The sequence below is a fragment of the Homarus americanus genome, unplaced genomic scaffold, assembly GCF_018991925.1.
Source record: "Homarus americanus isolate GMGI-L3 unplaced genomic scaffold, GMGI_Hamer_2.0 scaffold16963, whole genome shotgun sequence".
NCBI classification, from domain to species: Eukaryota; Metazoa; Arthropoda; class Malacostraca; order Decapoda; family Nephropidae; genus Homarus; species Homarus americanus.
In genome coordinates, this window is record NW_024753133.1 from 24,701 (window position 1) to 37,605 (window position 12,905).

A 12,905-nucleotide genomic window follows, 5' to 3' on the forward strand; every position below is an offset into this window, starting at 1 on the left:
CACAGATTTCATATAAAAACTCAAGAAAGATCCTTATTAAAGGATAAACTATCATCTCGATGGTCTGGTTAACACCTTGACTATTTGGCTATATTCTGACAGCAGCAACAGCAGCAGGATGTTAGGTCAAGTCATCTAAATATCGTATATTGTATCCAAATATAAGATAAAGAATGAAGATTGCAGACAATGACTAACATATAAACTATTAAAGAAAAGAATTGATAAGAAAGAACGACTCTGGACTGGTAGGTAAACACAAACACCAATATACAAGCTCATACCTACCCACACGAAGATAAAATTTTACACGAGTACACAAACGCCTACTTTTCCTAGATATTTACCTCGGTTAGCAAATTAGGCAATATCACCTGAAAACATAAGACAATATACGATTAGATGTGGATAAGTTCAACAGATAGGGTCCGGTGTTGTTGTTATAATGCTATTACTGCGTTTCAACAAGCAAGGTCTTTAAGCACGTAACAAGGCTAGCAATTACACTATTCCAACAAGACAAAATCATTGGTAAGAAGCCCAGTTAGTGAGGTAGAAACCACGCAGGAGGAGGAGGAGACAAGTTAAGAAGAAAAACAAAAACAATTGAGAAAATGCAAACTGGGCAAAAGAATATTATAACATCATAAAAATAGTTATTGATGATATGGCTAAAAAAGATACGAAGATAAAGATTTAAGACAACATAAGATAAAGGAGAGAGAATATACTGAAAGAGGAGATAGTAGTTTAGTAAAGTATGGATACATCAAAACAGTTTGACATTTTGTTCGTTGGTGATTTAAATAAGACAAAAAGTCATTGACGAAAGAATGAGAATATCTGATAAACAATAATGGTAGCGTGTTAAGAAAGACAGAATAAATCAGTCAAATAATCAATATAAAAGGCCGTCTCCACGTTTATCCTGAGAAGAAGAAATAGCAAACATAGGCTAAGAAAACGTCCCCGGGTAAAAGGCCAGACTCAGCAGGGCGCTTGAGAAGTTCTTTGATATTTGTGTTGAAAAAAATCCCTTGAGGAAGATCCACACTCAGAAACACGGATACGTACTCTTTCATTTCCTGCATATAACTGCATTTTTCACCTTGTTTACGGTTGTATTTTGCGTGCTGCATTATTTATGAATCTAAATTACAGTGTAAGTGGTAAGAATACAGGTATGTGTAGAAAATTATTTGGGGTGTCTAATCTTCAGGTGCAATGATGGGATCCCGTGAAGAGGCATCCCCGTTTATTTCACCTGATGATTAAATACCTTAACGCTACCTGGAGGATTCGATTAGGTTTAAGTTGTATTAAGTTAAGTTAGTTTATGTTAAGTCAGGTTAACTTATGTCAGGTTAGGTTAGTGTTATGGTATTTAACCCCCCCGGTGAAATAAACTAGGGTGCCTAATCTTCAGGTGGTCCAATGATAGCTACACACTCAATTTTGTATACACAACTTCCTCAGGAAACTCTGTAAGCACAAACATCAAAGGACTTTATAAACACTATGTAATCTGACACCTCGAAGGCAGATGAATTACCTCTAACCCCACAGCCTCGATATATGATCCATGGCGACCAGATACAAGAAACTCAAGGGAAGACACTTAACAAATATCAAATAAGAAAACCTGAAGATATTTAGTAAAGAGCTTGTTGTTGTTTAGTCATTAATATTCCTCAGGGTAACTCTAAACTGGAAGGTCAATAATCACCTTCTGCCTAACCTTGACCGAGCTCCAACAAGGATGACACTCAGAAAGTTATTGTGTAATTCTGAAGACATTCGAGACCTATAACTACCATAAACATACAAAATAAGTCAATGTCATCCCTTGACCCTGGATCATTAACTTTGATAGTGATCTTTAACCTATGACACTAAAACCTTTAACCAACCAGTTCCGTAAAAAAGAGGTCTTCCCGCGATGACCAAATTACAACTAGTGTGAGAGCTTGAAGACAAGCTCATAGGTCTCGCCGACAGCGACTGACACATGGATGACATCATAACACTGACGAATTGTCAATGGGATGAAATAATTTGAGGAAGATTTTATTGGATGGGAGTCATATTATTGCTCCAGAAAAAGTATATAAGTTAGGTTAGGCTACGATAGTTTAGTTTAGGTTAGGTTAAGTTGATTTAGGTTAACTTAGGTTAAGATAGCATAGGATGGGTTAGAATAGATTAAGTTAGGTAGTTTAGCTTACGTGAGAATAGGTTAGGTTAGATAAGGTTACACGCACACATACATACACACACACTGGAATAAATAATACTATGGAAAAATACAATTAAGTATTGATAACATACATAAACTAACAACAACAAAATAACAGTGTAAAGAAACGGAAGAGGGAGATGAAAGGGCAGAACAATAAAGACTAAAGAGAAGAGAAGCCAATAGTTAAGAGGAGGAGAAATACAAAGATAATAAAGAGGAGAAGAGAAGAGGAAGTTAAAGAAGGCAAAGATGAGGAGAGAGGGTGATAAAGAAGAGGAGAGGGAGGGGGGAGGAAGGGGGAGGAGGGGGTGTTCCAGCTGGTCAACAAAGAGCGAGGTGCGGGGTTGGAGGAGTGTGTTGGCAAGTCCCAGGATGCCGCCCCACGCCCTTGCTCCAGTTCCTCCCCCGTCCATGTCCTCCCCCTCCTGAAGAGCCGAGCGACACCAGCAGCAGGCAGGCAGGCAGCGTCACTGTCTTGGTCAAGTAGGGGTTAATGCACGCAATATGTGTCGGTAGGCGTCGGTGGTCGTCACCTTGGCCATGGCGGCAGTGTAGGGACATAGGACTGGCCGCGCCTGCACCTTGGGCCCACACTGGCCGCCTACAGCTGGTGCTTGCCGACCATCTGCACCCAGGCGTGCCCCTGCCAGCCAGCAAGCCTCGGGGAAAGGTTTGTTACACTCGGCAGACTAAACACAGACTTCAGACGGGTCACATTTGGCAACGTTGCACTGCCCAGACGTTCAGACGGACGCTGAAACGTGGCACCGCAGCATATGACGTGCATGGTGTGGCCGTGAGCTGCGTCAGGCTCCGTCTAGGCCACCAGCTTGTTACTTTTATATTTATTGAAGTAACGGGGAATATTGAATGTCAATCATGATAAAGGAACAGAACCCAGGACAGAAGAGTGAAGCGAAGGAAGCAATATCGAGACTCTGGGAACCGACACAGTCTCAAGTCATGAACTCTGGCTGTAACCACAGCCTAAAAAATATTCCAGAGAGCATTGTTGCATTTCTTTTGCAACCCTGAATGATGAACGTAACTCAGACGCCAACTAACTCACCATTAATGGCGTCGTAATATGGTGTAGGCTGTAGCTCACCGCCAGCACAGACACAACACCACAGATCACCGTAAACAGTATAAATGAGAATGTAGGGGATTGTTTTGGTCGTGAGGCAGGTCCGCAGAACCCCCAAAATATTCCAGTGACTATTGTTGCATTTCTTTAGCCAGCCTGAAGGCTGAACGTAACTCAAACCACCAATAACACACCCCCGAGGTCGTTCCTCTATACTGTGTACTTTAACTAACCATCTACGAAGACGCAACACACTCAAAACACTATTATCACACTACAAAAAGTGTAGGGGAACCGCCTAGTGGGTGTAGTAAGGTGGGCAAGGGGGTGTAGAAGGGGGTGTACAGCGGCCCTCACAATGACAAGGACACAGGCGCGGGCCCGCCAACACTCCTGGATAATTATGATACTGCACAACTTTTCTTCACTAGATAAAAAATAGACGCCACAACACTGTTGAATAACGTATACCGTTCATCTGGTGTATGTCCATGTATGGTATATGATAGGGTGATGTATGTTCATGTATGGTGTATGATAGGGTGGTGAATGTCCATGTATGGTGTATGATAGGGTGATGTATGTTCATGTATGGTGTATGATAGGGTGGTGAATGTCCATGTATGGTGTATGATAGGGTAATGTATGTTCATGTATGGTGTATGATAGGGTGGTGTATGTCCATGTATGGTATATGATAGGGTGGTGTATGTCCATGTATGGTGTATGATAGGGTGGTGTATGTCCATGTATGGAGTATGATAGGGTGGTGTATGTCCATGTATGGTGTATGATAGGGTGGTGAATGTCCATATGGTGTGATAGGTGTATGTCCATGTATGGTGTATGATAGGTGGTGTATGTCCATGTATGGTGTATGATAGGGTGTATGTCCATGTATGTATGATAGGGTGGTGTATGTCCATGTATGGTGTATGATAGGGTGGTGTATGTCCATGTATGGTGTATGATAGGGTGGTGTATGTCCATGTCCATATATGGTGTATGATAGGGTGTATGTCCATGTATGGTGTATGATATGGTGTATGTCCATGTATGGTAATAGGGTGGTGTATGTCCATGTATGGTGTAAGGTAGGGTGGTGTATGTCCATGTATGGTGTATGATAGGATGGTGTATGTCCATGTATGGTGTATGATAGGGTGGTGTATGTCCATGTATGGTGTATGGTAGGGTGGTGTATGTCCATGTATGGTGTAAGGTAGGGTGGTGTATGTCCATGTATGGTGTATGATAGGGTGGTGTATGTCCATGTATGGTGTATGGTAGGGTGGTGTATGTCCATGTATGGTGTAAGGTAGGGTGGTGTATGTCCATGTATGGTGTATGATAGGGTGGTGTATGTCCATGTATGGTGTATGATAGGGTGGTGTATATCCCTCCATGATGTATGTCTTAGTGGTGTATGTCGATGTGTGGCGTATGTCTCAGAGTAACGTGTGTGTTAGAGAGGTGTATGTCTTAGTGGTGTATGTCCATGTATAGTGTACGTTTTAGTGTGGTATACTGTATGTCTTAGTAAAGTGTACTCGAAAACATTGTAACTACTGTATGTTATCTTTGTCATAATAAATACTAACAGTATATATGAAAAAAAGCGGAAGAACTAGTGTACAGTGTTTACACTTTGCGTATATATTCACAATGACAACCTTAAGATTTAAGATTCGCCTCACGCAGCACAGGGGCTACTTCATCGGGCACCCCCTTACATTCTGTGTAAGGTGAACCGCAGAAGCATTACAGCGCCCAACAGGGAGATGGTATGTTTTGAAGGTCAAACGGTCAGAGTTCAAGGCTACCACCCGCCGCGTATGACTTTAAAAGGTAAGAGAGTAACAATATTCACACTTACTGTATATACTGTATGTTCACCATGACAACCTCTACACTTATTATGTGCTGGGGTCTAATGGTCGACTATTAAGGTCACAACTTGGAAAACAGCAGCAGCCGGCGTGAGTTGCCACCTCGTTCAAGTGCAGTCCATATATTTGTCGTAGTCACATCTTCTGCTGACGAGAAAATGTTGAGTTTATTTTGTTATTAATTTCCCCTCTCTCTCTCTCTCTCTCTCTCTGAACGATCGCGTGAGTGTCGGATGAAGGTAGTAAGGCACATGACACAGACGAAGAGAAAAAACCGGAGGAAGAAAAGATCAGACGAGAGGTAGAGAAACTAAAGGAGGATAAATAATAAGAAAAAAACGAAGAGGGTGGACAAAGAAATGAACCATCTTTTTGATGATGATGATGATGACAGTCAGGTCTCGTACCTCTAATCTGAAATTTTGAAGAAACCAACCTGATGACTCGTAGATGCATTGTTACGTCTCATAGCTGCCTCTCAAGTTGTGAAGCGTCAGGGACTACCTATTTAAGTGCGTCAGTGCCTCAGTAGTTCGAATGCCAATAAGAAATGTAAGATTGCATGCATGGAGGTCATTTGGCCAGACAGGCGTGTGATTATGACCAGTTGTGCTTGATGGCAGGGAGGCTTCTGGCGGCGTTCCTCAGGGTAACTTCTTGGGTCTTCATTTATTTATTGATTTTCTTTACACTTGAATTGGTAATTTTTCTGTATTTTACTTCTTTAACATTTATGTCTGTTAGTGTCTCTTTCTAGGCCACTTGGCTAGACAAGGTTATTATTTTGATGAAAGGAAAGCTTCAAAGTGATTGTGTTTCTCATGTAACTCTTTTGTGAGTCGTTTTATTTTCTTTTTTTCATATTTACATCGTTAATTTTCCCTATCTCTAATACACTTTTTGTCTCTCTCTTCCGGTCATTTGGCTAAACAATGTGTCATTTTGATCAACTGTTCTTCTTCAAACCAGGAAAGCTTCCGAGACGGTGTTGTTGTTCCCTAAGGTAGAGTTGTGAGTTTTATTATTTTATTCACTTTTAAACGTTAATCTTCTCCGTCTCTACCTCTCTTTATGTCTTTATCTTCCTCTGCGTCTACTGTACTTGATGTAGGAAAGATTCTGAGCTGGATGGCGGTATTCTTCAGGGAAACCTTTTGGATTCTCTTAATTTATTTTCCACCTTTTTTCTTGTAGATGCTCATACCGTGACGTTTCTGCTGGTGCTGTTGTAGTGCTGTGGCGGACTTGATGCTATTAATGTGACGCTACTGCCGTTGTTGAAATGATGTCATGCAGTCAATACCTGGTACGGTGACCCTACTGAAGCAACTTCTGTGGATCGGTGACATTTTATTCAAATAAAATGTTGTATGATCTGAATGTAATAAAAATGCATAATATAAGGATGAGTGAAGACAACAACAGGAAACTCACTATGACAGACACGCGCGAGTCAGAAAATATGCCAAGAGGAAAATTATGGACTTCCTGGAGTCAATGGAACATATAAACACACATTATACTAAAGTTATGGTCGACCAAATACCATCATTGCTTGAGTGCGTTTACCTACCCCAGTGCACGTCCTCTCTGACCTAGGTGATGGTCAGATAGATAGATAGATAGAAAGATAGAATGTTTATTTCAAGGGAAATTTAATATACACAATTGCCAGTTTCTCTCTCTCTCTCAGTTCTATCTCTTGCCTACACTTTTGTCTCAGTTCCCTTTATCTTTCACTGCAGTTAGTATATCATCTCATTTTTCTCTCACTTCTCTATATCTCTTACCCCAACTTTCGTCTATCTCTCTCATCTCAAATTTCTTCCCTCTATCTCTCACCTCACCTTTCACTTGCCTCATACTTCACTTTCCTCACCTCTCACTTCCCTCATTCATCTCTCACCTTTCTCTGCATCTTACCTATGACTTTATCAATGCATTTACCTGGCAAGTACCATAAGTCACCTTCCATGTAACTATAAACACCTGTAGGAGTCTCTAATTGGATAATAGGGTAGATAATGGGCTAATGGGTAGAGGTAATAGAGTAATGTGTGAAGGTAAGGGAGTTAATGACAGAGGGTTGGGTGTGTTGAGAAGGAAGGTTATTTCTTCTTGGTATAGCTAATGCCCGAGGCTACTGGCGGCTACCTGTGACCGGGAGCTGCACACACGCTCACCTACACACGCTCACCTACACACACACACACGCACACGCGAGCGGAGGCTATGTACACACGTTTATACATATATATATATATATATATATATATATATATATATATATATATATATATATATATATATATATATACTGCTTTATGTACTTCTGGTGATTTTTCTTTGTTATTATTATTAACGATGAAATCCAGTCCTGTATTGTGTTGATCTCACCATCGTCCTTCAGTGGATCCCCAAAGGTACAGTACACAACATCCCATCTTTGGAACACCTGTCGAAGGCTGCTGCATCTTGTAGCGGCCACACCAGCTGTTGAAGACTCTCTCCCAGTCTTTGTCTCACTTTTATTTTCTCTATCTCTCTATTTATCTATCTGTTGATCTCCAAGTCTGGCAGCACCTCAGCGTCTGGTACAACATTAGACGGGTGCTGCAGTTCCTTGTTGCAGCCACACAGCAGCTGTTAAGAGTTGGACGGTTGAAAAAAGTGATAGGATGGGGAAAAAGAGAGAGAGAGAGAGAGAGAGAGAGAGAGAGAGAGAGAGAGAGAGAGAGAGAGAGAGGAGAAAAATGCATTATAGAAAAGAATACACAAAGGAAAATAGTAAGACGTCAAACATCAGTGTGTCAGATGTCCAGTTTTCTCTGGGGTTTATATAGTGTGTGTGTGTGTACATGTTATGGTGTCGACGGTAAAAAAAATACAACTTGTGGTCTTTTCTCAGAACCTAGAAGCTAATTTTCTTTTATGTAACAAAATTTCATAATTTTTTTTTTTCGTTTATAATTTTTAAGCAAATATTACAGTCTTTTGAGTTTTTCTTTATTGCACTGAATATTCCATTAAATTAAATCTTTTTTGGTAACTTAGATTTTTGTTGTAGACGTGACAAACTTGTGATCATTGATTATACAGTAACATGTCTGGTGTAACAGCCGATGTACGCTTAGTGAATATATATATATATATATATATATATATATATATATATATATATATATATATATATATATATATATATATATATATATATATATAATTAATTAATTACACTCGTTGTTTCAGAAACACCAGTAGTTGTTATTTGTACTGATGGTGCTCCAAGGTAATGCAAGCATAAGACAAAATGAATTTTCATGAGAGTTTTAGCGACAAAACACTCACTCATTTTACCTGAGCGTAACAGTTAATGAACTTTTGTGCCTGATACAGGTGTTACAAGAGGCTTAATACAAGCTGTCTGCTTTTTGTTTCATATATTTTGACTTGATGCTTTCATCGCTAATACTCTCTCATCTACCCAACATATTTACTCTCTCTACCACAACAAGACTCTACCACAACAAGACTCTACCACAACAAGACTCCACCACAACAAGACTCTACCACAACAAGACTCTACCACAACAAGACTCCACCACAACAAGACTCTACCACAACAAGACTCTACCACAACAGGACTACCACAACAAGACTCTACCACAACAAGACTACTCCACAACAAGACTCCACCACAACAAGACTCTACCACAACAAGACTCTACCACAACAAGACTCTACCACAACAAGACTCCACCACAACAAGACCCACCACAACAAGACTCCACCACAACAAGACTCCACCACAACAAGACTCTACTACAACAAGACTCTACCACAACAAGACACCACAACAAGACTCTACCACAACAAGACTCTCACCACAACAAGACTCCACCACAACAAGACTCCACCACAACAAGACTCTACCACAACAAGACTCTACCACAACAAGACTCCACCACAACAAGACTCCACACACAAGACACCACAACAAGACCACCACAACAGGACTCCACCACAACAGGACTCCACCACAACAGGACTCTACCACAACAAGACTCCACACTACAAGACTCTACCACAACAAGACTCCACACTACAAGACTCTACCACAACAAGACTCTACCACAACAAGACTCTACCACAACAAGACACCACCACAACAGGACTCCACCACAACAGGACTCCACCACAACAGGACTCCACCACAGCAGGACTCCACCACAACAGGACTCCACTCCACCACAGCAGGACTGCACACAACAGGACTCCACCACCACAACAGGACTCCACAGCAGGACTCCACCACAGCAGACTCCACCACAACAGGACTCCACCACAACAGGACTCCACCACAGCAGGACTCCACCACAGCAGGACTCCACCACAGCAGGACTCCACCACAGCAGGACTCCACCACAGCAGGACTCCACCACAGCAGGACTCCACCACAGCAAGATTCCAACATATAATGAGGTAAAACTCGTATAGAAGATATAGGAAGAATTTATAGTTGTGGGATTGTAAAGTGAAGAAGTTTGGTAGCGTGGCCGATAAATTATTTAACTGTTAATAGATTCTTAGGGGAAATCTTCTAAACACCAATTCTAAGTACCGCTATTTATTATTCAACTCAATGACACAGACACATTAATAGATCATTATATTTACGTAACTGGATAATGACTCTCGGACACAAACATGAAATGGATGCACTTCCCACCGTAAGTAACTCACCTTAGGGATCGCTCTCACAATGACTCACGCGTGGCCTGAGGGAGGCCCAGCAGATGCTGCTGAAGAGAGTGCTGGACTATGTCTCCTGTGGGAGAATCTGCTAGCTGGGGCTCGGTGCTGGGGAGGGAAGTTTCCCTTTGGGAAGGAGCTGTCGGTCCCTTCCCTGTTACAATATTAATCCGAATGCTAATGCCCGTGGAAGGAGCTGCAGGCTCCTTATATTGGCGATGACAAGCCGGCAGATGACCTCTCCTAATTAACACTAAACTGGTTAGATCTGGACAGCTGTGTTTGCCCAGGTGCGTGGTAATGTTGCCGGTGGGTAATGTTTCCTAATTATTACCACCCGGGTGTGTCTTGGTCAGGTGAGTTTCTTTAACACGGTCATAATGCCGGGATAACTCATGTACCTTGTAGCCGTGACCTTTCCTGGGTCAGGTCGTAATCTCACTGTAGGGTGTGTCAATTTGCGTGGGTGTACACCTGCTTATCTACTTACTGTTATATGTGCTGTTCTTTCTGGGCTGTAAGCTATGGTCTAATAAACAATCATTACACCTCCCGCCAAGACCAAAGCTTCCATACCAGAGAACTGATGACACATACAGACAGTGATCAAGGTAATATCATGTGCAATATCAAGAATAGCCCCTGAGGCGATAATGCAATCTCACATTTTCCAAACAATAACCTCATAGATACTGGCATGTATGTTGTTCTACTGGCTTGGTTTGATCTGACTATAACCACAACAAGACTCCACCACAATAGGACTCTACCACAACAGGACTCTACCACAACAGGACTCTACCACAACAGGACTCCACCACAACAGGACTCTACCACAACAGGACTCCACCACAACAGGACTCCACTACCACAACAGGACTCTACCACAACAGGGACACAACCACCACAACAGGACTCTACCACAGGACTCTACCACAACAGGACTACAAGGACTCAACCACAACAGGACTCCACCACACAGGACCTCCACCACAACAGGACTCCACCACAACAAAACTCCACCACAACAGGACTACCACAACAGGACTACCACAACAGGACTCCACCACAACAGGACTCTCTACAACAGGACACAACAGGACCACCACAACAGACTCCTACCACAACAGGACTCCACCACAACAAAACTCCACCACAACAGGACTCTACCACAACAGGACTCCACCACAACAGGACTCCTACCACAACAGGACTTTACCACAACAGGACTTACCACAACAGACTCCACCACAACAGGACTCCACCACAACAGGACTCTACAACAGGACTCCACCACAACAGGACTCCACCACAACAGGACTCTACCAAACAGGACTTACCACAACAGGACTCCACCACAACAGGACTCCACCACAACAGGACTCTACCACAACAGGACTTTACCACAACAGGACTCCACCACAACAGGACTCACCACAACAGGACTCTACCACAACAGGACTTTACCACAACAGGACTCCACCACAACAGGACTCCACCACAACAGGACTTTACCACAACAGGACTCCACCACAACAGGACTCCACCACAACAGGACTCTACCACAACAGGACTTTACCACAACAGGACTCCACCACAACAAAACTCCACCACAACAGGACTCTACCACAACAAAACTCCACCACAACAGGATTTCACCACAACAGGACTCTACCACAATAGGGCTCCACCACAACAGGACTCCACCACAACAGGACTTCACCACAACAGCACTCCACCACAACAGGACTCCACCACAGCAACACAGTTAGAGAATAAAGAAATTGAGATTGTTGAATGATAAGTATGTTTATGCTGGCCGACTGGCAACAGTGAAACGTGATCACTCAGATGAAATAACGAGAAGAATAACTGCTGGCAGGGCTGGCCTTAATAATGTGAACTATATACCAACAAGCCAAAGAAAGAGACAAACATCATTAGTGTGTTTTGGTAGTTGTTACTTACGGCGCTGAAACATAGTCGCTTATAGCACAACACTGTAATGGAGAGATGCTTACTTAATGATGGTCAAAAACTAAGACATAGGTAAACCCAGAAATGGAATAATGTCAGTATGAGGAAGATAATAAATACAAGAACAGGTGAGAGACGGAACACACAACACAACTAAATGAGAGACCAAATATCGTGACAAAATATTACCTGAGACACAAACACACCAAGACATAACTTTTAACAGTGCAATTGTCTCCAAGACTCAGTGAGCGACCCTCAAACACCCCGGGCCCCGACGCATCTAAATGTATTAAAACAACAAGAACAATATATTAATCAAGAGGAAGGAAAAGAAACAGTTGGTGCGATGACATCCACAGGTTTGGTTAGGTGACAAACTTACTGCCAGGTGTATGACAACACCTAAGACACGAGTATCTGGTGTCATCGTGGGGAAGCCTCAACCACTACTGTGTAAATTTTCACCATTGTCTTAGTCTATCTTCTGAATGTCCACCTACAAGCCTCTAACTTCATTATATTCTATATTCTGTATTAGAAACATCTTTCTGAAAGGTTGGCAGACTACACATGTGATTGATAGTTATATTTCATAGTTAAAACCGAGATAAGGAAAGCCAAGAGGAATAATGAGGTAAGGATAGCAAGGGAGGCGAAGACAAACCCCAAAGGATTCGACCAAATGTATCAAACTAAAACACGAGAAAAGATTGGACCAATATGGTCAGATACCGGCGAGCTCACTGATAACGACGGAGAAATGAGCAATAATTTCAATAAATATTTTTCAACAGTTTTCACCACTGAAAATTTAAACATGATACCCGAGGCACCGACTCAATTCAGAGATAGTGAATAAAACAAATTAAGCGAGATAGTAGCGACTAGTAACGATGTCAGAAAGCAAATAGACAAACTAAAGCCTAATAAGTCACCTGGTCCCGATGAGATATTTGCC

At 42.0% G+C, this 12,905-nt stretch overlaps 2 protein-coding genes across 2 annotated transcripts; both read left to right on the forward strand.

The window, feature by feature from the left end:
* The first annotated feature begins 8,668 nt into the window (after positions 1-8,668).
* Positions 8,669-9,712, forward strand: LOC121855287 (ataxin-2 homolog). Its single transcript, XM_042350164.1, has one exon. It carries the CDS (start codon positions 8,669-8,671, stop codon positions 9,710-9,712), a length of 1,044 nt encoding a protein of 347 aa, XP_042206098.1.
* Positions 9,713-10,664: 952 nt separating this feature from the next.
* Positions 10,665-11,768, forward strand: LOC121855280 (proteoglycan 4-like). Its single transcript, XM_042350162.1, has one exon. It carries the CDS (start codon positions 10,665-10,667, stop codon positions 11,766-11,768), a length of 1,104 nt encoding a protein of 367 aa, XP_042206096.1.
* The last annotated feature ends 1,137 nt before the right edge of the window (positions 11,769-12,905 follow it).

Bases quoted from the DNA above. Each gene is read 5' to 3' on its own strand.
- LOC121855287 (XM_042350164.1), top strand. From the start codon at position 8,669: ATGCTTTCATCGCTAATACTCTCTCATCTACCCAACATATTTACTCTC.
- LOC121855280 (XM_042350162.1), top strand. From the start codon at position 10,665: ATGTATGTTGTTCTACTGGCTTGGTTTGATCTGACTATAACCACAACA.